Source organism: Hyla sarda, chromosome 3 (genome assembly GCF_029499605.1).
Source record: "Hyla sarda isolate aHylSar1 chromosome 3, aHylSar1.hap1, whole genome shotgun sequence".
NCBI lineage: Eukaryota > Metazoa > Chordata > Amphibia > Anura > Hylidae > Hyla > Hyla sarda.
Window position 1 is genome coordinate 298,064,640 of NC_079191.1, and position 26,891 is coordinate 298,091,530.

General features: G+C 43.6%; 1 protein-coding gene across 1 annotated transcript in view; it reads right to left on the minus strand.

The window, feature by feature from the left end:
* Nucleotides 1-1,242: 1,242 nt before the first annotated feature.
* Nucleotides 1,243-26,891, minus strand: part of FMN2 (formin 2) — a 660,180-nt gene continuing 634,531 nt past the window's right edge. Inside the window, exon 18 of the mRNA XM_056566943.1 lies at nt 1,243-1,546. Within this exon, the coding sequence (XP_056422918.1) occupies nt 1,517-1,546 (30 nt within the window). The 3' untranslated portion in view covers nt 1,243-1,516. The remainder of the gene's footprint in view (nt 1,547-26,891) is intronic.

The window sequence follows — 26,891 nt, forward strand, 5'->3', positions numbered from 1 at the left end:
GTCGCTCCGTATCTTTTCTATTGTATGAATTTACAAATCTGTTTAACTTTCTGGCACCAGTTGATTAAAAAAAAAAGTGTTTTAACGGAGTACCCCTTTAATAATGAAAAATAGAAAGCGAATCAGTAAATATTTGCATGAGATAAAAAATGTTAGACTACAATCTAAAACAAGGTCATAGGAACTGGCCAGAGCAGTCAGAAGCTGAACAGCAGTACAAAAATTATGAAAGTACAGCATGACTGACACCACTCATGATCAAAGGAATAAGGCCCATGAATTACACTGTGCCTCTGTCACACTGGAAATAATAGGGGTAATTTACTAATGTGATCTCAACAAGTTTTTTTTACAGGTTTTGTGCGCAAATTGTGTTGCACTCAGAAAATCCGAAAAAGTGGCATGACCACCGGGGAAGAGGATGTGGCCGCCAAAAAAGGGGCAGATAGTTTTGAAAAATTTCAACATATTTACCAATGCTCTCACATAAAATTAGGTGGATTTAAAGGGGTTATCCAGGAAAAAACTTTTCTTTTTATATATCAACTGGCTCCAGAAAGTTCAACAGATTTGTAAATTACTTCTATTAAAAAATCTTAATCCTTTCAGTACTTATGAGCTTCTGAAGTTTAGGTTGTTCTTTTCTGTCTAAGTAATCTCTGATGACACGTGTCTCGGGAACCGCCCAGTTTAGAAGAGGTTTGCTATGGGAATTTGCTTCTAAACTGGGCGTTTCCCGAGACACGTGTCTCTTCTCCTACATTACACAGACAAGCAGTTCGTTGGTAAATGTAAGCTGTAAGGAAATTGAGCACTTACTGATAGATAACGAATGATTGCAAGAGGTCCTAAAAAAGTGAACCTTTGTGATTACTTTATTGGCAAGGGACCCTTCTAACAAGTATTGTGTCAACTAGAGATGAGCAAAGTTACAGTAATTCGATTTGGCACGAACCTCGTGGCTCGGCAGATGCTGACTTTATCCTGCATAAATTAGTTCAGCTTTCAAGTGCTCTGGTGGGCTGGAAAAGGTGGATACAGTCCTAGGAGAGTCTCCTAGGACTGTATCCACCTTTTCCAGCCCACCAGAGCACCTGGAAGCTAAACTAATTTATGCAGGCTAAAGTCAGCAACCGCCGAGCCACAAGGTTCGTGCCAAATCGAATTACTGTAACTTCGCTCATCTCTAGTGTCCACACACAGGCATGCATATGACTTATGTATAACTAAAAAGGTCATATTAGTAAAAAAAATCACAATCTACAAGCATATTCTGACTTTATTACACAAAATTACATATCAAATTATTCAGTTTGACAGATTCTGCTCACGTTGAACAGAGGCTGTCTGTTGCATACATGAACATTTTTGAAAGGGAATTAAAAAGATATTCAATTCTATAACACGCTAATTAAAAATAGGGAATTTATTATCAGTCTTGTTTATATCCATGTAACAAAAATGGCACACCACTGAAACTGACAGCACAAGGTTCTTCTTTGGATATTATTTTGCTTCATTGTGTTAGTAGACTCAGCTTTGCTTTCTGTAAAAAATATAAAAACATCAAATTCATATCACAGTCTTTACCAAAATGAAAAAGAAATGAAGATCAAAACAATCAGACCAACCTATAATCAGTCATACTCGGCCCTCTTCCTCGATTATCATACAATGATATTTTATAAAACAAAAATCATGCTGTCTTGGCTGTCCACTGTACACAGCATCTTTAGCTCATCTCAGACTGCTAGGTAGGTTTATGCTCATCTCTGAGTTCAAGCCTACATGCTGGCTTCTGGTCAGCCCCTTCATTCACGTCATTCCCCTCTGTGCAATGGAGGAGCTTGCTGGAGGCAATCACACTTCTCAAGGGACAGGCATAAAATTTGCGACAAGCTCAAACCAAGTCTCCAGAGATGAGGTAAATATGGTGTGTCATCTCGGAAGGGGGAGTTGAAGCAGAAGACTACTATTCAGGGTTGTCTCTAAAGTAGGATAAAAAGGGCAGCTGCCCTGGGCCCAGTCATTTCTGGGAGGCAAAAGCAGCTATCTTTTTAGCCTGCTGGAATACCCGACCGGAACCTCTGTTCTGTGGAGTAGGAAGATCAGACACACTGATGGAGAATGCTATGTCCTTCAGGATGCAGCACTCCCTTACTTTCCCCTGCAGGGTCTTCCTTACTCTCCCTGGGCCATAACTTTCTGGCTGCTTCCTTTCCTATGCTGTCAGAACAAAGGAGAAGGGGCAGGAGGGACTTTAGAGTGGCATCTGTTTGTGAGGTGAAAAAAAAGACAATGACATGTGAACCCTCTAGAGCTTTTTTACATTAACCCCTTAAGGACCCAGCCCCTTTTGGTCTTAAGGACACAGCCAATTTTCATTTTTGCACTTGAGTTTTTTCCTCCTACCTTTTTAAAAATCATAACGCTTTCAATTTTGCACCTACAGACCAATATAAGGGCTTGTTTTTTGTGTCACCAATTGTACTTTGTAATGATATCACTTATTTTATAACAATCTGTGGCAAAATAAAAAATATAATTATTTGTGGGGTGAAATAAAAATGTTCTTTTTTAAAACTTTTTAGGGATTCCGTTTCTACGTAGTGCACTTTTTGGGAATAATGACACCTCATGTTTATTCTTTAGGTCCATATAGTTATAAGGATACCCAATTTGTGTAGGTTTTATTTCATTTTACTACTTAAATTTTTTTTTTAACTACATGCACCAAAATGTGTGTGTTTAACCCCTTAAGGACTCAGGGCATACCTGTACATACTGAGTTCATTCCCGTTCTATAACGTGGGGCCACACCGGGCCAGGCCTCTAGCAATGGCCGGGACCCATGGCTAATAGCGTGAGGCACTGATTGCGGTGCCGCGTGCTATTAAACCTTCAGACGCGGCGTTCAAAGTTGATCGCCACGTCTAAAGTGAAACTATACTCCACGGTGAAATTGCGGCATCCCGAAAAGCTGTAGGACACAAGGAAGTCCCCTTACCTGCCTCCTGGTGGCGAATGGCTGCTCAGTGCCTGAGATCCAGGCATGAGCAGTTAAGCGGCAGAATCATCGATCAATGGTTTCCTATGAGAAACCATTGATCAATGTAAAAGATCAGTGTGTGCAATGTTATAGCCCCCTATGGGAGCTATAACATTGCAAAAAAAAGTAAAAAAAAAAAAAATAGTTAATAAAGATCATTTAACCCCTTCCCTAATAAAAGTTTTAATCATCCCCCTGTTCCCATTTAAAAAAAAAAAGTGTAAATAAAAATAAACATATGTGGTATCGCCACGTGCAGAAATGTCCGAATTATAAAAATATATCATTAATTAAACTGCACGGTCAATGGCGTACGCGCAAAAAAATAAAAAGCGATCAAAATGTCTGATCAATACAAAAATCGTACCGCTAAACGTATTAATTTTCCTGCATGTAGTTATGATTTTTTCCAGAAGTACGACAAAATCAAACCTACATAATTAGGGTATCATTTTAATCGTATGGACCTACAGAATAAAGAGAAGGTATCATCTTTACAGAAAAATGTACTGCCTAGAAACGGAAGCCCCCATAATTTGCAAAATGGCGCTTTTTCTTCAATTTTGTCGCACAATAATTTTCTTTTCCGCTTCACTGTAAATGTTTGGGTAAAATGACTGATGTCATTACAAAGTAGAATTGGTGGCGCAAAAAATAATCCATTATATGGATTTTTAGATGTAAAATTGAAAGAATTTGGATTTTTAAAGGTAAGGAGGGAAAAACGAAAGTGCAAAAATGGAAAAACCCTGAGTCCTTAAAGGGTTAGAATTGTCATCTTCTGACCCCTATAACTATTAGATTTTTCCGCATACGGGGCTATATCAGGGCTAATTTTTTTGCGCAGTGGTCCTTAGTTTTTATCGGTACCATTTTTGTTTTGATGGAACTTTTTGATCGCTTTTTATAAATTTGTTATGGTATATGAAGTAGCCAAAAATGCACAACAAAGGGGCTCTAGCGCGAGTCCAGTAGTGTTACACTATGGGTGAGTTTGGCATTAGGTCATGAGGGACCTTACATTCTATTTTGGAATCCTGCATATACTTTGTATTAAGATATAGGGCTACTGGTTGCGATCTCCCGATAGGGGATTATGTATTTTTAGCGTCCTTTTTGTCAGTCTATAATAAATACGTAAAACAGGTGACCATTTATACATTTTTACACGGCTCTACCCCTGAGTGCAATATTATTATGGTTATTACATCTTGTGACCTATTGTGATTTGGTTCACATGCTACCATTTCTGGTTCTCTGTTGCACTTTATATATTTTGCATGTGTATCCTTATAATCTAATTGTTAATAAAACATTACATTTTAATATTATTTTGAATGGATTAATGACTCCCCCCCCCCCCCCCTTCTTTGGTGTATATATGCAAATTTAGGACTTAGGTACTTTTTACATGTATGCCATTGACCCTGCATTTATGGACATTTATGCATGCAGCAATACCACATATGATTATTTTTTATTACATTATTTTATTAAAAAAATGGGAAATGGGGGGCATTTCAAACTTTTAATTAGGGGAGGGGCTTATTCACATTTATCAACTTTTCTTTTAATACTTTTTACTTTTTTGTTTTAGCCCGCATAGCATAGCATTAATCAGTGTTATCAGTGCCCTGTTGCTTCAGCCTGCATGGCAGGCTGGGAGCAGAAGGACCGATCAGACAGCAAAGAGGCAGGTGATTTCATCGTGATGGTCCTGATCAGCTCTGCTGAGCTGCTGGGATTGTTTCCCTTTTCAACTTTGATCATGGCGTCTAAAGGGTTAATGCCGTGCACCAGCCCGATTGGTGATGCCTGGCATTAACCCCAGTCCCTGGCAGCTGATAGTAGTCAGGACCCACCGGGTTTGAAGCATGCTCAGCTCATGAGCATGCCTTAAACCCCGGTAATGGGACCCGGGCGTACAGGTACGCCCTGCGTCCTTAGGGACCGGTACGCAAGGGTGTACCTGTACACCCTGCCTCCTTAGCAGGGGGATGCCCCCTGAGGAAGCCATAGCGAAACGTACGTAGGGGTAGGTGGTACAGAGCTCCTGACGGCATTAATTTTTTCTGTTGATCTTTCTGTTTTGCGCTTACTATTTCATTCTTATGATATTGCCTTTCATTTCATGTATTATTGCCTGGCATTTACAGGACATTGTTCAGCTGTTGCCAAGGCTTAAATCATGATATGCACTTTATGGATCATTATGCAATAATTGTATGAACCTTAGCAGCATGTACTACCCTTATGTGCACCTGTATGTCTTCAGTGCCTATTCTTCCAGTATCTATGTATGTTTCTAATTTTTATTGTGATTAAATAAAGTATTTGCTGATTCATATGTGCCTGGAGCCTTGTAATTTGGTGAAAGTAATTTACAAATCTGTTTAACTTTCTGGCACCAGTTGATCTAAATAAAAATGTTTTCCTGTGGAGGACGGAAGGCATACATGTAGGTGCTAGGCGCACGTCATAGTAGGATATCACGGCTGCTATCAGCAGCCTGGACCCATGGCTAATGCCAGATATTGATGATCAGAGTCATGTCCACAAATTAAATCTATAGACACTAATCAAAGATGATTGCCATGTCTAAAATGTAAAAAATCCGATCCCAGCAGCTCAGTGGAGCTGATCGGGACACCTGTGGTGAAATCACTGGGGTCCCGATAAGCTGAGAGGACAGACAGAGAGTCCCTACCTGTCTATGTCCAGCCCGATTGGCACTTTAGTACTGCAGGACGCCATAGCAACAAGTAGCAATGAAGGGCAGATAACACTGATCAATGTTGTGCCATGGCACAGCATTGTTTAGTATATAATCAAAAAATTGCATGTAATAGTTCACTATGGGAACAAAAAAGTAGTGAATAAAAGGTTAAAAAATAATGTTAACGAATGTGAATAAGCTCATTCCCTAATAAAAGTTTGAATCATCCCCCTTTTTTTGTTTTTTAACCCCTTAAAGGGTTACTCCTGTGGCAAAATTTGAAACCAACTGGTGGCAAAAAGTTAAAACAATTTGTAAATTACTGATATTTAAAAATCGTATTCCTTCCAGTACTTATCAGATGCTGTATGCTCCACAGGAAGCTTTTTTTTTCTGCTGACACCTCTGTCTATGTCAGGAACTGTCCAGAGTAGGAGCAAATCCATATCGCAAACCTATCCTGCACTGGACAGTTCCTGACATGGACAGAGGTGTCAGTGGAGAGCACTGTGGTCAGACTGAAAAGAAATTCAAAAGAAAAGAACGTACTCTGTAGTATACAGCAGCTGATAAGTACAAGTACTGGAATGATTAAGAATTTTAAATAGAAGTAACTCTATTTAACCTTCTGGCACCAGTTGATTTTAAGGACTAAGCCCAGTTTGACCTTAAGGGCCGAGCCAATTTTCATTTTTGCATTTTTTAGTTTTTTCCTCATCTCCTTTTAAAATCCATAACTCGCCTACAAACCCAAATGAGGGCTTATTTTTTTTTTGCGAGACCAATTGTACTTTGTAATGACCTCCTTTAATTTTACCATAAGATGTACCATGAAACCAAAAAATGTATATTTGCAGGCGGAAATATATAAGAAAACTGCAATTTTGCATCTTTTTTAGGGGGTTTGGTTTTTATGCAGTGCACTTTCTGGTAAAAATTATACATTGGGGGAGATTTATCAATCAGCCTGAAACCCAATTTGTCTGTTTTTTTCCAACAGCAACCAATCACAGCTTAGCTTTTGAACCTTAGCAATCTCATGTCAAGTGAAAGTTGAGCTGTGATTGGTTGTTATGGGATAAATCAGGGCCATTATCTTTTATTATGTAGGTCAATGCGATTAAAACGATAACCAATTTATATAGTTTAAAACAAATGCAAACTTTGTTTAAAAAAATTAATATGCATAAAATTGTCCCTTTCTGATCCCATCAGTTAATCAGCGATTGGTGGTAGGGGCGTCACTACAGTCTCCTCACGGAATCCCTGCAATCACGTCTGTGAGCCCTCTGAGTTACCGGAGATTTTTAGTTTCACTTTAGATGCCGTGAGCAGCGTCTAAAGGGTTAATGACAAGCAGCGGCGGGATTGCCATGGACTGTCAGTAACAGTGAGTGCCCGACTACTGACAGTATCTGACACTCACTGTTATGAAGCGAGCACAGCTCCTGCACTCTCTTCAAAGCCGCTTAAGGACTCAGGGCGTACAGGTACGTCCTTGGTCCTTAACCCATTAAGGACTCAGTTTTTTTTTTGCACTTTCGTTTTTCCTCCTTACGTTTTAAAAATCATAATCCTTTCAAGTTTGCACCTAAAATTCCATATTATGGCTTATTTTTTGCACCACCAATTCTACTTTGCAGTGACATAAGTAATTTTTCCAAAAGATCCACGGCAAAACGGAAAAATAATTAATTGTGTGACAAAATGTAAGAAAAAATGCAATTTTATAACAATTGGGGGCTTCCGTTTCAACACAGTGCATTTTTCGGCAAAAATTACATCTTTTCTTTATTTTGTAGGTCCATACGATTTAAATGATACCCTAGGTTTGATTTTGTCTTACTTCTGGAAAAAATCATAACTATATGCACGAAAATGAATATGTTTAAAATTGTCATCTTTTGACCCCAATAGCTTTAAATTTTTCCACGTACAGGGTGGTAACTCATTAAAGAGTTATAGGGGTCAGAAAGACTATTAACCTGTTAAGGACCCATGCCATACCGGTACGCCATGACGCACTGGTACTTAAGGACCCATGACGTACCGGTACGTGTGTGGGAATTTCGGTCCCCGTCGGATCAGCAGGAGGGTCATCAGACCACCACCCCCCATGTCGGCGATCGCCGCAGATCACTGGTGAATTCACACCGACGATTTGCAGCAATTCCGGGCCATAGGGGTCTCTGGTGACCCGGAAAATAAGGGGCATCGGGATTGTCCAAGACACCCACGATCCCCCTGAAGGGATAGCAGTGAGGTGGTATGGGTGCCACCCCTCCTATCTCTGCTATTGGTCATCTAGAAGAGACTTTCGGTTTTCCCGTTCTGCCCACCCACAGTAGGCTGGGCAGAATGGGGAAACCGACGAGGATCGGCGCCGAAGATCCACTTACCCATCGGCGGCGATCAGCGGCGGCAGAAGACGACGGCGATGCGGCTCCCTGGCTCCTAAGGAAGCCGGTGAGTTGCCTAACAACATCTGGAGAGCTACAGTTTGAGACCACTATACAGTGATCTTTAAACTGCAGCCCTCCAGATGTTGCAAAACTACAACTCTCACCATGCCCAGACAGCAAACAGCTGTCTCGGCATGCTGGGAGTTGTAGTTGCGTACCTCCAGCTGTTGCATAACTACATCTCCCAGCATGCGATCAGTACATGCTGGGAGTTGTAGTTTTGCAACAGCTGGAGGCACACTGGTTGGAAAATACTGAGTTAGGTAACAGAACCTAACTGAAGGATTTCCAACCAGTGTGCCTCCAGCTGTTGCAAAAGTCGGTACATGCTGGGAGTTGTAGTTTTGAAACAGCTGGAGGTTTAACCCCCCCCCCATGTGAATGTACAGATTTACAGTAAGTTTCCTACTTGAAGTTTGAGCTGCAGCAAATTTTTTGCCGCAGCACAAACTCCTAGCGGGAAACTCACTGTAAACCTGCCAGTGCGAATGTACCCAAAAAACACTACACTACACTAACACATAATAAAGGGTAAAACACTACATATACACCCCCTTACACTGTCCACCCCAATAAAAATGAAAAAGTATTGTACGCCAGTGTTTCCAAAACGGAGCCTTCTGACTGTCCAGGCATGCTGGGAGTTTATCAACAGCTGGAGGCACCCTGTTTGGGAATCACTGGCGTAGAATACCCCTATGTCCACCCCTATGCAATCCCTAATTTAGTCCTCAAATGCTCATTGCGCTCTGTCACTTCAGAGCCCTGTCTTATTTCAAGGAAACAGTTTAGGGCCACATATGGGGTATTTCCGTACTCGGGAGAAATTGCACTACAAATTTTGGGGGGCTTTTTCTCCTTTTACCCCTTATGAAAAGGAAAAGTTGGGGGCTACACTAGCCTGTTAGTGTAAAAAAAAATTTTTTTTACACTAACATGCTGGTGTTGCCCCATACTTTTTATTTTCACAAGCGGTAAAAGGAAAAAAAGACCCCCAAAATTTTAAAATCTATTTCTACGGAAATACCCCATATGTGGGCGTAAAATGCTCTGCGGACGCACAACAAGGCTCAGGAGTGAGAGCGCACCCATGTACATTTGAGGCCTAAATTGATTTGAACAGGGGTGGGGGCTGATTTTACAGCAGTTCTGACATAAGCGCAAAAAAAATAAATATCCACATGTGACTCCATTTTGGAAACTACACCCCTCATGGAACGTAACAAGGGGTATAGTTAGCTTTAACACCCCACAGGTGTTTAATTAATTTTCATTAAATTTGGATTGGAGAATGAAAAAATAATTTTTTTTCACAAAAATGCTGGTGTTACCCTAAATGTTTTATTTTCACAAGGGAAAATAGGAAAAAATATATGTGGATGTAAAGTGCTCTCCTGGCAAACTACAATGCTCAGAAGAGAAGGAGCGCCATTGTGCATTTGAAGAGAAAATTTGTCCGGAATTGAAGGCCACGTGTGTTTACAAAGCCCCCATAGTGCCAGAACAATGGATCCCCCCCACATGTGACCCCATTTTGGAAACTACACCCCTCATGTAATGTGATAAGGGGTACAGTGAGAATTTACACCCCACAGGTGTCTGACAGATTTTTGGAACAGTGGTCCGTGAAATTTAAAAATTTTATATTTCATTTCCACAGCCCACTGTTCCAAAGATCTGTCAAATGCCAGTGGGGTGTAAATACTCACTGCACCCCTAATTAAATTCGGTGAGGGGTGTAGTTTCCAAAATGGGGCCACATGTGGGGGGGTCCACTGTTCTGGCACCACAGGGGGGGGGGGGGGGGGGTCTTTGTAAACACACATGGCTCCTGACTTCCATTCCAAACACATGGGGTATTTTCATACTCAGAAGAAATGGGGTTACAAATTTTGGGGGTCATTTTCTCCTATTACCCCTTGTAAAAATGTAAAACTTGTGGAAAAAACTGCATTTTAGTGAAAAAAAATTTTCATTTACCCATTCAACTTTAACAAAAAGTCATTAAACACCTGTGAGGTGTTAAGGCTCACTGTACCCCTTCTTCCGTTCCTTGAGGGGTGTAGTTTCCAAAATAGTATGCCACGTTTTTTTTTTGCTGTTCTGGCACCATAGGGGCTTCCTAAATGCGACATGCCCCCCCCCCCAAAAAAAAATTTGCTTTCCAAAAGCCAAATTGTGACTCCTTCTCTTTTGAGCATTTTAGTAGGCCAGCAGAGCACTTGACGTCCACACATGGGGTATTTCCATTCTCAGAAGAGATGGGGTTACAAATTTTGGGGGGCATTTTCTCCTATTACCCCTTGTAAAAAATTATAATTTGGGGGAAAACTAGCATTTTAGTGAAAAAAAAAAATCATTTACACATCCAACTTTAACGAAGAGTCGTCAAACACTTGGTAGGCGTTAAGGCTCACTCTACCCCTTGTTACGTTCCTTGAGGGGTGTAGTTTCCATTTTTGTTTTTTTGCTGTTCTGGCACCATAGGGGCTTCATAAATGTGACATGCCCCCCAAAAACCATTTCAGAAAAACTCACTCTCCAAAATCCCACTGTCGCTCCTTCCCTTCTGAGCCCTCTACTGCCCCCGTTGAACACTTGACATACACATATGAGGTATTTCCTTACTCGAGAGAAATTGGGTTACACATTTTAGGAAGATTTCCCTTTTACCTCTTTTAAAAATTCAAAAACTGGATCTACAAGAACATGCCAATGTAAAAAATGAAGATTTTGAGTTTTCTCAATTTGCTGCTATTCCTGTGAAACAACTAAAGGGTTAACAAACCTTTTGAATGTCATTTTGAATACTTTGAGGGGTGCAGTTTTCATAATGGGGTCATTTATGGGGTATTTCTAACAAGAAGGCCCTTCAAATCCACTTCAAAACTGAACTGGTCCCTGAAAAATTTTGATTTTGAAAATCTTGTGAAAAACTGGAAAATTGCTGGTATACTTTGAAGCCCTCTGATGTCTTCCAAAAATAAAAGCATGTCAACTTTATGATGCCAACATAAAGTAGACATATTGTATATGTGAATCAATATATAATGTATTTGGAATATAAGCAGGGAGCTTCAAAGTAAAAATAAATGCAAAATGTTCTATTTTTTTCATCAAATTGTGGAATTTTTCACCAAGAAATTATGCATATATCGACAAAATTCTACCACTAACAAAGTACAGGCACTTTCCAGGCCCTTTCTGGGCAGGCGCAGCACGCAGAAAAACCTAGAGTACATTTAAACGCTTTTTCCCATTGACCGCAAAGAAAATAGAACATTCAGACATTTTTTTGCAATTCCGGCCGAACGGAAGATGCGAGGTGCACAAAACTTACTGTGCTGGTGCAGACCGTGGCACCCGACATGCCTGCATTGTCGGTTTGGACCGGGCACTTTTTGATCAGGCGCAGCAATAAAAATGCAGACATTTCTTGCAATTCCGGCCAAACGGAAGATGCAATTTGCACAAAACTTGCTGTGCTGGTGCAGACAGTGGCACCCGATAAGCCTGCATTGTCGGTTTGGACAGAGCACTTTCTGGGCAGGCACAGCAAGCAGAAAAACATAGGCCATCATTTACTATTGCAAACCCTGCATATTTTGTCGGGTTGTGCACCAGATTCTGTCGCATTGCGCCAGAATTGAAAAAAAAACCCCGACTAACTCTCCATTTTGCTAAGAAAACCCGAAAAAGGAGCAAGGCCGCCGGGGAAAGGGGCGTGGCCTTCGAAAAATGGCTGGGTCCTACAGTGAAAATTGGCTGGGTCCTTAGGGGGTTACGCATACTAACTTTCAAACAGAAAGTCAAGCCTAAAAAAACAAAAAAAAGCCTATATATATTGGGCATCATCATAATCATATGGACCTACATAATAAAGATAGTGGCCCTGATTTACTAAGAGTAAAGTGTATTTTTCTTTGTGGTTTTTGATTCCCGATAAGTATTTTTCTACGGTATTTACTAATGTTTCCCTATGTTTTGCTTTATTTATTTATTTATTTTTTACACATGCTTTGAGCTGTGGAATCTGGTAAATTTTCTGAGGAAACATTAGTAAAGAAGTCGTGATTTTTTGAAAATGTCGGGGACACACCCTCTTTTTGGCTGCCACGCCCCTTATTTTTACCAAAAAGTCAGTCCACTGTGTAGAAACTAAAGTTCCCCAAAAGTTACAAATTGGTGTTTTTTTCTTTTTCTTTTTTTATTTTGCCCGACAAGTATTTTTTATATATTTTTATTTCACTGTAGATTTTTGGTAACTACATGAGTGATGTAATTACAAAGTACAATCGATGGCGCAAAAAACAAGCCCTCATATGGATCTGTAGGTGGAAAATTTAAAGAGTAAATTTAAAGAGTTATGACTGAGAGGCGAGGAGGAAAAAACTAAAATGCATCCCTGCGTCCTTATAGAAGTACTTCAGTCCAATAAAACAGGATAGGATAGGGGACACGTTTTTGATTGCAGGGGGTTCGACCGCTGGGACCTCCAGCAATCTCTTGCACGGCACCACAGCAGTCCCCCCGGAAGGGGGTGGGGGGGGGGGGGGAATGGCGGCCAACACTCCCAACCATGTATCCCATAGAGAAACATGGAGGAGGTGTGTCGGGCCCGGCTTCCTGCAGAGGTTGGCATGCCCCGAGGACTTCCGGGGTGCCATCCAGGAGGGCGTAAGGTGTCCCAGCGGTCAGACCCCCCATGATCTAAAACTTATCCCCTATCCCCTTGCCCAGGGTCCAACCATATTTAAAGAGAGACTGAAGCCAATATTATCTATCACCCATAAGTATAAATTATAATTTTATATATCTTGTGATTATACATTTAATGAAGTATAATTTGATAATACCAGAACAGGGCTGGCCCTACCATGGGACCCGGTGGGACCATTGGTCCCAGGCAGCACTTTTCATGGGTGGCACTTTGCAGCCCGACATTTCTTTTTTTTTTCCTTTACCATATCATGGTCCGGGACCATGATGTGGCAATAATAATAAAAAATAAATAAAAAAATGGGTCCCATGACTCCTACCGGGACCCATGGTACAGCTAGTCCTGCATCGTTAGGGCCAGTCCTACATCGGACCACCCCCATGCCCCCGCAGCTCACCATTCTAACTGGCCGCAGCGGCTGCTGAACATGCAGCGTGGAGGCCTCTTTAAATCAGTGAGCGACTGCGGCGGGTCAGCTATGGATGATGAGTGAGGCCCCTGACGTTGAGGGGGGTTAATGAAATGGCACAGAGGGGAGGCGGGGTTAATGAAATGGCACAGGGGGAGGAGGGGAGGGGGATTAATGAAATGACACAAGGGGGAGAAGGGGAGGGGGATTAATGAAATGGTACAGGGGGAGGTTAATAAAATGGCACAGGGGAAGGAGGGGGGTTAATGAAAAGGAACAAGGGTTGAAAAGAGGGGGCAATGAAATGGCACAGGGGGGGTAATGAAATGGCTAAGGTGATGGGGGTTAATGAAATGGCTGAGGGGAGGGGGGGTAATGAAATGGCACAAGGGGAGGGGGGTTAATGAAATGGCACAGGGGAGGAGGGGAGGGGGGTTAATGAAATGGCACAGGGGAGGGTTAATGAAATGGCACAGGGGGAGGAGGGGAGGGGGGGTTAATGAAATTACACAAGGGGGAGAAGAGGAGGGGGATTAATGAAATGGTACAGGGGGAGGTTAATAAAATGGCACGGGGGGAGAAGGGGAGGGGTTAATAAAACGGCACAGGAAGAAGGAGGGTTAATGAAAAGGCACAGGGGATGAGAGGAGGGGGCAATGAAATGGCACAGGGAGGGGGGGTTAATGAAATGACTAAGGTGATGGAGGTTAATTAAATGGGGTGGGGGGTAATGAAATGGCACAAGGGGAAGGAGGGGAAGTGGGGGTTAATGAAATGGCACAGGGGAGGAGGGGAGGTTAATGAAATGGCACAGGGGAGGAGGCGGGGGGTAATCAAATTGCACAGGGGGATTGGGGGGAATTAAAATGGCACAGCACAGGGTGACCAGATGGGGAGTAATTAAAAAGGCACAGGGGTGGGGGGGGGGGGATTGTGAATGAAATGGCATAGGGGGTAATTAAAATTGCACAGGGGGATCAGAGGGGCCCTATTGTTACACAAAAACAGCCACTTATAAAAATGTTTTATTCCTGGATAACCCCTTAAATACTATGGACATGCCTAACAGGTTGGAAATAGATCCCATTCTCTGAGCACTTCTCTATCCCCTCTTTCTCTTTTTGTTATACCATAATTGTTTTCCAAAAGTCCTCCCATTAAAATGTTTTCATTAAAGGAAAACTGTCAGCCTGTTCACCCACACTAAACCCAATACACTGGGTTATACTGTAGGTGAACAGGAGTCCAACGAGGGGGCCATTTACTATAATAAATCCATTAGGTACTAGGATATGTCCCCCAGAAGATCCTCTGCTAAATTCAGTGAATTGCATGCTAGAGGTGGGGTCCTGACAGCTCAATTGATATATTCATGATCTGTGAATCCACATCCTAGTAACATGGAGTTGCTTGTCCCGTAAGCACTCGCTTTTTGCACAGAGTGCATGCGCTGACTAAGCACTCACGTGACCAACGAATCAACGTCACTAGGATGTGAAGTCACATACCTTGAATATGTAAACTGAGCTGTTGGGACCCCGCCTCTAGCACGCAATTCACTTAATTTAAATCTGACATGCAATCTTTATTCTGTGGGTCAGTACAATTCCAATGATAGCAAGTTTGTTTAACTTTTGTTTCATTTTATGGTTAAAAAAAAAACTTTAAACCTTGGGGAAAAATAATTAATAAAAAAAATGAACTTTCTTCATTGCCATAGTCTTACTCCTATAACGTTTTATTTTTCCACCTTATGGAGCTGTGTTAGGGTATGATTTTTGTGCCATGATCGGTACCATGCGTAGTTCTGGCTTTTTGATCATTTTTTTATGTCATGTAACCAAAAATCTGATATTTTGGCATTTGGAATTTTTGGGAATTTACGCCATTCACCGTGCAGAATCAGAAACACAGTAATTTAATAGTTCGGACAATTACGTACGCGGTGGTACCATATAAGTGTTTTTTTTTTTTTTCAATTAAAAAAATTAGAAAAGGTTAGCGGAGGGATTTTTGAAATATTTAAAAAAAAAATGTTCTTTTTTGCTTTTACACACTTGTTGTCCTATCATAAGCCATCATCAGATGGCTTACAATGATCAATGTAATGCTATTGCATAACACTGATCCATGAAATCTGTGCTCAATAGCTAAGGGGTACCAAAGGGAGACAAATAATCACAGAACCAAAGACGACAAGGTAAGGTCTCGGGCTTCCCTAGCAACCCATAGCCCCCCCACGATTACATTGCAGGGGGCAATGGGATCACTAGATGCCAGGGAATAGCGGCATTTAATGTTTAAATGCTGTGATCTGTATAGATCACAGTATTTAAACCGTCAACCCTTTGGGGACTCAGGGTTTTTCCGTTTTTGCACTTTAGTTTTTTCCTCCTTTTAAAAATCCTAACCCTTTCAATTTTACACCTACAGACTCAAATGATGGCTTATTTTTTGTGCCACCAATTCTACTTTATAATGACATCACTCATTTTACCCAAAAATCTATGTCGAAACAAAAAAATAAATCATTATCTGTCAAAATTGAAGAAAAAAAAAACATTTTGTAAATTTTGGGGGCTTCCGTTTCTACATAGTACATTTTTTGGTAAAAATGACACCTTATCTTTATTCTCTAGGTCCATATGATTAAAATTATACCCTCCTTATATAGGTTTGATTTTGTCGTACTTCTGAAAGAAATCATAACTACATGCAGGAAAATGTATACGTTTAAAATTGTCTTCTTGTCAGGAACCGGGCTGGTAGCGGAGGCTGGTGGTGGATCCGCTGTGCCAGAGAGGTGATGACGTGTGCCGTACCAGGGGAACGGAGTCTAAGGAGTTACTGGTTTTCACCAGAGCCCGCCGCAAAGCGGGATGGACTTGCTGCGGCAAGTAACCCCCAGGTCGTTCCACCCAGTAGCGACTCAACCTCTCTGGCTGCTGAGATATGGCAAGGTACAAGAGGATCAGGCAAAGGCTTAGTCAGACGTAGCAAATGGTCAGGGCAGACGGCTCAGGTTCACAGGCGGAAGTCAGTAGCAACGGGAACGGCAACAGGCAGGGTAACACAGGAACAAGGAATGCTTTCTCTCAGGCACAAAGGCAACAAAGATCCGGCAGGAGGCTGTGGGAGGAGACGGTAGTTATAGGCAGTGCACAGGTGAGGCCTAATTAAGTCCAAACAGCACTCCCTCTCACAAAGCTTAACCCTTAATGAACCACTTTGGACCAGGCACCAATCACCTGTGCACTGGTCCTTTAGATCTAAGAGTCCCCGTGCACACGCGCCCTAGAGAGCGGGGATGCACCCGCTGTGACACCGGAGCGCTGCCTGGGGACAAACGCTGTGAGCGCTCCGAGGCCAGCAGGGGGCCCGGAGCGCTCAGCGTAACAGTACCCCCCCTTTGGTCTCCCCCTCTTTTTGGTACCCAAGAACTTGAGGATGAGGCCGCGGTCTAGGATGTTCTTCTCCGGCTCCCAAGATCTCTCTTCAGGACAGCAGCCCTCCCAGTCGACGAGAAAGAATTTTCTCCCTCTAACCACTTTGGATGCCAAAATCTCCTTGACGGAGAACACATCTGAAGTTCCAGACACGGGAGTGGGAGAAATGTCCTTGGGGGAAAAACGGTTGAAGATTGCTGGTTTCAGAAGGGAGACATGAAAAGAATTAGGTATTCTGAGGGAGGACGGGAGATGGAGCTGATAGACCACGGGATTAATTTTCTTCTTGATTCTGTAGGGGCCCAAGTAACAGGGACCTAATTTGTAACTTGGGACCCTAAATCGGATGTACTTGGAAGACAGCCACACTTTGTCCCCTGGGGCAAAAACTGGAGGAAACTGACGTTTCTTATCGCTCGGGAGGAATGATATGCTGAGGTGACACTTCTTCTCCAGTGACATCTGAGGTGCGAGAGAGCGTCAGCCCGGATGTTTTTGGCAGCCGGTCTGAAATTAATAAGAAAATTAAACCGGGCGAAAAACAGAGACCAGCGGGCTTGGTGGGGATTAAGTCTTTGAGCAGACTGAAGACAGGACAGATTCTTGTGGTCCGTAAATATGTTCACAGGGTGAACAGACCCCTCTAGGAGATGTCTCCATTTCTCCAGCGCCAACTTGATGGCAAGAAGTTCTCTGTTTCCGATTGAGTAGTTTCTCTCAGCAGACGAGAAGGTTCTGGAGAAAAACCCACAGGTGACGGATCTCCCCTTTAAGGACTTCTGGGTTAGTACGGCTCCGGCTCCAACAGAGGAGGCATCCACCTCTAAGAAGAAGGGCTTCGAGGAATCCGATCTGGTAAGGACAGGTGCAGAAGCAAAGGCGGACTTCAGGGTGCGGAAAGCCTCTTCGGCCTGAGGAGTCCATGACTTAGGATTAGCCCCTTTCTTAGTCAGGGCCACGATTGGAGCCACCAGGGTGGAGTAATGTGGAATAAATTGCTGGTAATAATTGGCAAAACCCAGGAACCTCTGTATGGCCCGTAGACCTGTGGGACGAGGCCAATCCAGAACTGCTGAGAGTTTAGAAGGGTCCATCTGTAGGCCCTGTGCGGAGATGATGTAACCAAGAAAAGGCAGGTTAGATCGTTCAAAGAGACATTTCTCAAACTTGGCATAAAGGTGATTTCTTCTCAGACGGGACAGAACCAGACGAACATGAGTACGGTGTTGCTCAAGGTTAGGAGAATAAATGAGGATATCGTCCAGATACACCACCACACAAGTGTAGAGAAGGTCTCTGAAAATGTCATTAACAAATTCCTGAAAGACGGCCGGGTCATTACACAGGCCAAAAGGCATGACTAAATACTCAAAGTGTCTCGTCTCCCTCTCGAATTCGGACCAAATTATAGGCAGCTCTCAGATCCAATTTGGTGAAGATCTTGGCACCTCGAAGTCGATCGAAGAGCTCTGAAATGAGTGGAAGGGGATATTGGTTCTTAATGGTGATTTTGTTTAGACCACGATAGTCGATGCAGGATCGCAGAGAGCCGTCTTTCTTAGAGACAAAGAAGAAACCTGCTCCAGCAGGTGAGGAAGACTTCCTGATGAACCCCTCTGTAGGTTCTCCTGAATATACTCTGACATGGCTTGAGTCTCAGGTGGAGAGAGAGGGTAAATTCTTCCTCGAGGTGGAGTGGTGCCAGGCATGATGTTTATAGGACAATCATAAGGCCTATGCGGGGGCAAAGTCTCTGCTTGCTTTTTACAGAAGACATCTGCAAAGTCCAAATATGGTTCCGGAAGGCCTGGAGGAGGTGGAGTATAAGATGCACGTTTAGCAGAAACTGGCAGGAGACATTTGCCAAAACAAGATGACCCCCAACTTCGGATCTCCCCGGAGGACCAATCCAGGACAGGACTGTGACGCTGGAGCCAGGGCAGACCTAGTAGAATCTCTGAAGTACAGTGAGGAAGAACAAGAAACTCCAATTTCTCAGAATGAAGTACTCCAACAGACATCTGGGGGGGTTCAGTATGGTAGAGAACGGTAGCATCCAGTCTCTCACCATTGACAGTGGTAATGTAGTAGGACTTGACAAGACAGACCACTGGAATATTAAACTTGCTTATAAGTAAGGCGTCAATGAAGTTGCTGGTGGAGCCGGAATCCAGAAAGGCAATAGCAACGAAGGATGTCTTGGCTGGGACACAGATTCGCACACACACTGTAAGGCGTGGAGAGGTAGCGTTCACAGCTAGCAACGCCTCTCCAACATTAACTAGGTGCGCGTTTACTGGACGAGGCGGACGGAGAGGACAGTCTTAAGAAATGTTGTGTACTGGCACAGTACAGACACAGATTGTCGTCTCTGCGGCGGTTCCTTTCTTGAGCGGTCAGGCGTGACCGATCCACATGCATGGTTTCCTTGGCAGGAGGCCCAGTAGAGGGTTGCAGTGGATGCAAAAAAACAGGAGCCGAACGAGGATAGCGTCTCATACAAACATTTCCTTTCTCCTGATGGAGTTCCTCTCGTCTCTCGGCGAAATGCATATCAATCCTGGTGGCCAAGTGGATGAGGTCACTCAGGGTAGAAGGCATTTCCCGTGCGGCAAGAACATTTTTTATGTCACTGGACAGACCTTTCTTGAACGTGGCACAGAGCGCTTCATTATTCCAGGACAGTTCCGAGGCCAGAGTGCGAAAACGGATGGCGTATTCGCCCATAGAAGAATTTCCCTGATTTAGGGTCAACAAGGCAGTCTCTGCTGAGGCAACCCGGGCTGGTTCCTCAAAAACACTCTGGAATTCTTGACAGAAGGACTGGGTGGTAGCAGTGGCTGGATCGTAGCGGTCCCAAAGCGGTGTGGCCCAAGCCAGGGCCTTCCCGGTAAGCAGACTGACTATAAAAGCCACCTTGGCACGTTCAGTAGGAAACTGGTCGGCCATCATCTCCAAGTGAAGAGAACACTGTGACAGGAACCCAAGGCACTGCTTGGAGTCTCCATCAAATTTGTCCGGCATGGACAGGCGGTATGTGGAGCTGGAAACGGAAGCAGGCTGAGTGGGTGGCATAAGAGCAGGCGGTGGAGATGGTGGCTGCTGGGCTGTCAGAAGTTGGACAACTGGTTCAGCAGTTGACCTTGCTGAGCGATCTGCTGAGATTGCTGGGCCACAATGTTGGTAAGGTCAGCGACACTTGGCAAAGGCACCTTAGCTGGATCCATGGCCGGATCTTACTGTCAGGATCCGGGCTGGTAGCGGAGACTGGTGGTGGATCCGCTGTGCCAGAGAGATGATGACGTGGGCCGTACCAGGGGAACGGAGTCTAAGGAGTTACTGGTTTTCACCAGAGCCCGCCGCAAAGCGGGATGGACTTGCTGCGGCAAGTAACCCCCAGGTCGTTCCACCCAGTAGCGGCTCAACCTCTCTGGCTGCTGAGATATGGCAAGGTACAAGAGGATCAGGCAAAGGCGTAGTCAGACGTAGCAAATGGTCAGGGCAGGCGGCTCAGGTTCACAGGCGGAAGTCAGTAGCAACGGGAACGGCAACAGGCAGGGTAACACAGGAACAAAGAATGCTTTCTCTCAGGCACAAAGGCAACAAAGATCCGGCAGGAGGCTGTGGGAGGAGACGGTACTTATAGGCAGTGCATAGGTGAGGCCTAATTAAGTCCAAACAGCACTCCCTCTAACAAAGCTTAACCCTTAATGAACCACTTTGGACCAGGCACCAATCACCTGTGCACTGGTCCTTTAGATCTAAGAGTCCCAGTGCACGCGCGCCCTAGAGAGCCGGGATGCACCTGCTCTGATGCCGGAGCGCTGCCCTGGGACACACGCTGTGAGCGCTCCGAGGCCAGCAGGGGGCCCAGATCGCTCAGCGTAACACATCTTCTGTCTCCTATAACTTTTTTTTTCTTCTGTGTACGGGTAGGTATGAGGGCTCATTTTTTGCCCAGTGATTTGAAGTTTTTTTTATCGGTGCCATTTTTGTTTTGATCAGACTTTTTGATTTGCTTTTAATCAATTTTTTTCTGGTATAAAAAATGACCAAAAATGTTTTTTGAATTAAATTTTTTTACGTGTACCCCATTGACCGTGTGGTTTAATTAATTATATATTTTTATAGTTAGGACATTTATGTCCGCAGCGATACCACATGTTTATTTTTATTTAAATTTTTTTTATATGAGAAAAGGGGGGGGATTTGAACTTTTATTAGAGAAGGGGTTAAATCACATTTATTAACTCTTTTTTGTTTACACTTTTTTTTTTTTTTTAGCAATAACATGCTATAACATGCAGTACATTGATTGCCAGCAATGTTCACTGGTATGCCATAGCATTGCACTGATCAGTGTTATCGGCGGTCGATTGCTGAAGCCTGGATCACAGGCTTGGAGCAATCAATTGCCGGTCAGACGCACCAGAGGCAGGCAAGGGACACTCCTAGCTGATCGGGACACCGCGGTTTCACTGCGGTGATCCCGATCAGCCCCACTGAGCTGCTGGGAATGCCGGGACTGACCCGATATGAAGTGGGGTCGCCGCGTGAGCAAGATGTAGAGGTACGCCCTGCGTCCCCAAGAGGTTAAATGACGGATATCGGAGCAATCTCTGATGTCCATTATTACCGGCAGATGTCAGCTGCTGATAGCAGTGGACATCTTCCGGTATTGACACTGACCCGACCGGCAGGCCCCCGTCATGTCCGCCCACCTGACCCATGTTAAGGACATAGGGCGTAAATGTACGTCTTTGTGACCTGGTACTAAACACACCAGGATGTACATTTACGTACGGACCGTACACGACGAGAAAACTGGAGTAGTGCTCGTATTGTGGTGACCAAGTACAGAATATAGCATACTGCCCACCCTGTGTGGCAGATGTTGCCTTCAGTGTCTGTCTTGGGCTCACATTACTCAGGACTCAATATAATGTAATGTTATGCTATGGTTAATGTTCTGGTATTTTCAATGTACCTGTTGCTTTAAGCCTGTTAGAAACTTGTTAGGGTAGTGTGCTTGTGGTAAACCAGGTGACTTGTCAGACCAATGGGAATCCTCCGAATCTGCCCCTTATATAGTGTGGTAAGAGTTCAGAGAGCAGTTCTGCAGACTAGTGCAGATGTAGCTGAGGTACAGTTTGGACAAAATTGAAGAGAGAGTGTGAGGTGTTCTGAGGAGGCTAATCCTGCAACCACGCATCTTCTAAAAAATATCCCCTGCACCCAGGTGAATGTCAAGCCTAGCAGTAAGCACTAAAATCCTGGGGATCCAAGTCAGTCATACAAGTCAGCCATTCAAGTTACTATAGTCAGCGTGGGTTGCTATACAGCAAGTCAGTCATACACAGCACAATCAACTACAAGTCCCAGCAAGCCAATAAGCTTCCAATGTTTACCCTGCACTTCCCTTAATACCAGTCTGGGCTGTAACTGATTTTACCATCTATCCTGCCTCAGTAAACTCAGTTTTTCTGTAACCTTGTGTCGGAGTTCTTATTGCCCCGTGCCTGGCCCAGGAGATGCTGGCTCAACCACGGACGGTGTTTAGGTTAACCATGCCCTGGCATCACAAGAAGGTTAATTACACATTACCCTCACCCAACAACACAGTATCAGACAGGGCAGGTCCCATCTGCTATCAGCAGCAGGGGACCCGCTGCTAATGGCAGACCCGCCAGTAACCCCTCAGATGCCGTAATCAGTACAGATCACGGAATCTGCGGTATTGTGGGCATTTCAATGGATGATCAGATCACTCGCGCCACTGCCGCAGGGATCCGATCTTCTAACATGGCAGCCGGAGGTCCTCTCACCTGCTCTGGCTGTCATCCCGGGGTCTTCTTCTCTGGTCTGACATTGAGCAGACCAGAGAACAAGATCGCCAATAATACTGATCAGTGCTATGCCTATGCAAATGATTGGTATAAATTGGTATATTGGGACATAAATGTAAAAAAAATTTGGAATAGTAAAATTCACATTTTACACCAAAAAGCGTGAAAAAAAAAAAAACATTTGTTGCTGTGTGCATAAATGTCTGAACTATCAAAAAATAATGATCCCCTATGGTGAACTTTGTAAACTTTAAAAAAAAAAAAAAAAAAAATTCTGCTTTTTTGTCGCATCACATTCCAAATACAGTAATGGCCGTAAATGTTGGTACCCCTGAAGTTTTTCAAGAAAATGAAGTATTTCTCACAGAAAAGGTTTGCAGTAACACATGTTTTACCATTCCCATGTTTATTCCCTTTGTGTGTATTGGAACTAAACAAAAAAAAAGGATAAAAAAAGCTAATAGACATAATGTCACACCAAACTCCAAAAATTGGCTGAACAAAATTATTGGCACCCTTTCAAAATTGTGGAAAAATAAGATTGTTTCAAGCATGTGATGCTCCTTTAAACTCACCTGGGGCAAGTAACAGGTGTGGGTAATATAAAAATCACACCTGAAAGCAGATAAAAAGGAGAGAAGTTCATTTAGTGTTTGCATTGTGTGTCTGTGTGTGCCACACTAAGCATGGACAACAGAAAGAGGAGAAGAGAACTGTCCGGGGACTTGAGAACCAAAATTGTGGAAAAATATCAACAATCTCAAGGTTACAAGTCCATCTCCAGAGATCTAGATTTGCCTTTGTCCACAGTGCGCAACATTATCAAGAAGTTTGCAACCCATGGCACTGTAGCATATCTCCCTGGGCGTGGACGGAATAGAAAAATTGATGAAAGGTGTCAATGCAGGATAGTCCAGATGGTGGATAAGCAGCCCCAAACAAGTTCCAAAGATATTAAAGCTGTCCTGCAGGCTCAGGGAGCATCAGTGTCAGCGTGAACTATCCATCGACATTTAAATTAAATGAAACGCTATGGCAGGAGATCCAGGAGGACCCCCACTGCTGACACAGCTAAATAAAAAAGCAAGACTACATTTTGCCAAAATGAACTTGAGTAAGCCAAAATCCTTCTGATAAAACGTCTTGTGGACAGATGAGACCAAGATAGAGCTTTTTGGTAAAGCACATCATTCTACAGTTTACTGAAAACAGAATGAGGCCTACAAAGAAAAGAACCCAGTACCTACAGTGAAATATGGTGGAAGTACAATGATGTTTTGGGGTTGTTTTGCTGCCTCTGGCACTGGGTGCCTTGAATGTGTGCAAGGCATCATGAAATCTGATGATTACCAACAGATTTTAGGTCGCACTGGCCCAGTGTCAGAAAACTGGGTTTGCTTCCGAGATCTTGGGTCTTCCAGCAGGACAATGACCCCAAACATACGTCAAAAAGCACCCAGAAATGGATGGCAACAAAGCGCTGAAGAGTTCTGAAGTGGCCAGCAATGAGTCCATATCTAAATCCCATTGAACACCTGTGGAGAGATCTTAAAATTGCTGTTGAGAAAAGGTGCCCTTCCAATAAGAGAGACCTGGAGCAGTTTGCAAAGGAAGAGTGGTCCAACATTCCGGCTGAGAGGTGTAAGAAGCTTATTGATGGTTATAGGAAGCAACTGATTTCAGTTATTTTTTCCAAAGGGTGCCAATAATTTTGTCCAGCCCATTTTTGGAGTTTGGTGTGACATTATGTCCAATTAGCTTTTATTTGTTTAGTTCCAGTACACACAAAGAAAATAAACATGTGTATAACAACACATATGTTACTGCAATCCTTTCTGTAAAAAATACTTAATTTTCTTGAAAAATATCAAGGGTGCCAACATTTACGGCCACGAGTGTATATTTTTTTAAAAAGTTACATATATGCAAAAGTGGTACTGATAAAAACTACAGATCATGTCGCAAAAAAGGAGCCCTCATACAGCCCCATTTATGAAAAAATTAGAAAGTTATAGGTCATCAAAAGAGTAATTTTAAGCATACTAATTTTGTTAAAAAAGTTAAAATTTTTTTTTTTTCAAAGCTCAACTGTCATGAAATTTTAGTGTAATAACCTGCACACAGCCTTTGTACTGTGTATAGGTGTTGTGTACAGCAATTATTTTACCTCATATTTGCAGGCTTTTGTGACACTAAAAAGTGCTTTTAATCAAAGCCACGGACGGTCGGATAGGCGTGGTGCGAGGTACGCGATGCCCTGCCAGCGCCACGCCCACCCATACGCCCAGTTTGTATCTCAGTGCTGGGACCGCTGTGTGATTGACACATAGGTCCCAGCGCATGCGCCCTTAAACTAATGTAACGAGCGCGCATGTCATCCAGCAAGCACTCTCTCCCGCGCTCTCTGCACCTAGCCCTGTGCAGGCGCACTGAGGAGGATGGCGGCGGCGGGAGCGAGCGCTCGCTGGATGACACGCTGCAGCGCGCATTTTACATTAGTTGAAGGGCGCATGCGCTGGGACCTGTGTGTCAATCACACAGTGGTCCCAGCACTGAGATACAAAGTGGGCGTGTGGGTGGGCATGGCGGCCAAGATTAGCAAAATTGCGGTTTTCTTTTGAGTTTCCCCACACAAATAATGTTTTTTTAGTTGCATCATACATTTTATGGTAAAATGAGTGATGTTAATACAAAGGACAATTGGTTTTTGGAGTTATGATTTTTAGAAGACGAGGAAGAAAAAATTTAATTGCAAAAATAAAATTGGACGTGTGGCTTTAAAGGGGTACTCCGCCCCTAGAGATCTTATACCCTATCCAAATGATAGGGGATAAGATGTCTGATCGCGGGGGTCCCGCTACTGGGACCCCCCGTGAACTTTGTTGCGGCGCCACATTCATCAGTTGCACGGAGTTAACTTCGCTCCATGCCTGAGGACTAGCGTTGCAGCGCTGATGTCACAACCATGCCCCCTCATGACGACACGCCCTCCCTCTGAATTCAAGTCTATGGTAGGGGGCGTGACATCCACCATGACCCTCCCATAGACTTTCAATGAGGAGATTGGATAGGGGATAAGATATCTAGAGGCGGACTACCCCTTTAAGGCTGCGTCCTTAAGGGGTTAGTGGCACAATTTTGGGGTAAATATAATGTATTGATTAATGGGGACATAGCTGTCATAATCTAAAAACAGTGATGACACCTGTCCACTGTTTTTAACTCCTTAAGGACTCTGGGTTTTTCCATTTTTGCACTTTCGTTTTTTCCTCCTGTAAGGATTTCACCCTCAGAATAGCTCTGGGATCGTCCTTGACACAGCCACAGGACACGCTTCTTCACAATAAACCGGCAAACAGCAAGTCCTTTCTGCAAGTCTAGCTCTTCACCAGCTTTATTAGACAGGTTGCAGGATAAATTAAAACATAAGACAGGAACAAACCAAAATCCTAGACCGTCCACTTCAGTGTCGTGGGTGTCATTCACAGCCCCGGCTGTGTGCTCCTCACAAGGACCCCTGCCTCCCCCCAAAGTCACCATGCTGTCTTCTGGGGAGAGCCCAGAATTCACTGTCGTACTTCCTTTTAAACATATTTCTTCTCTCTGCTGCCTCATTGATTAGGCCCCAGGTGGAGGTTCCTCCAGGATCAGCTAGAGAAATACACCCTTTCCTTGCCACACTGTCACATATTCCCCCCCCCCCCCCCCCCCTGCTCAGACCACCGGGGATGAGCACTTGTCTTCAAAAGACAGTGCACACATGACCATGCATCTGTCTTCCTCTTCGGTTGACCCAACTGAAGTTTTTCAAACAGTTGTGGTGATAATCCAGTAGAATGGTTGCCTTAGAGACACTTTCATTTGTGGTCGGGAATACAAAGGGGACCACTTCCCTTTGCTTCCTGCTCTTTCTTCAAATCTGAAAATGTTTTTTCTTTCTCCTCTGTCAGGTGATGAACCTCTTCTTCCTTTTGCAACAATTTAGCAGAAACCATATGTAAAGTTTCTTCAAGATTCTGGATCTGCTCCCTCTTCTTATCAAGACCAGCTCTCCTCACTCTCGCTGCTAAATCTTGAGACATTCTCTTGTCCTCCCATTTCCTTGGCCTGTCTCTTCCTTCAAGCCAACTCGTTCAGACTCTTCTCCACCTTTAGGTGTTGTCCCCCCCTTTGCAAGGGTCTTGTCCACTCTGGCTTCAGGGTAGTTCCCGGACAGTCTCTCTGAACTGTCTCTGCTCACTCC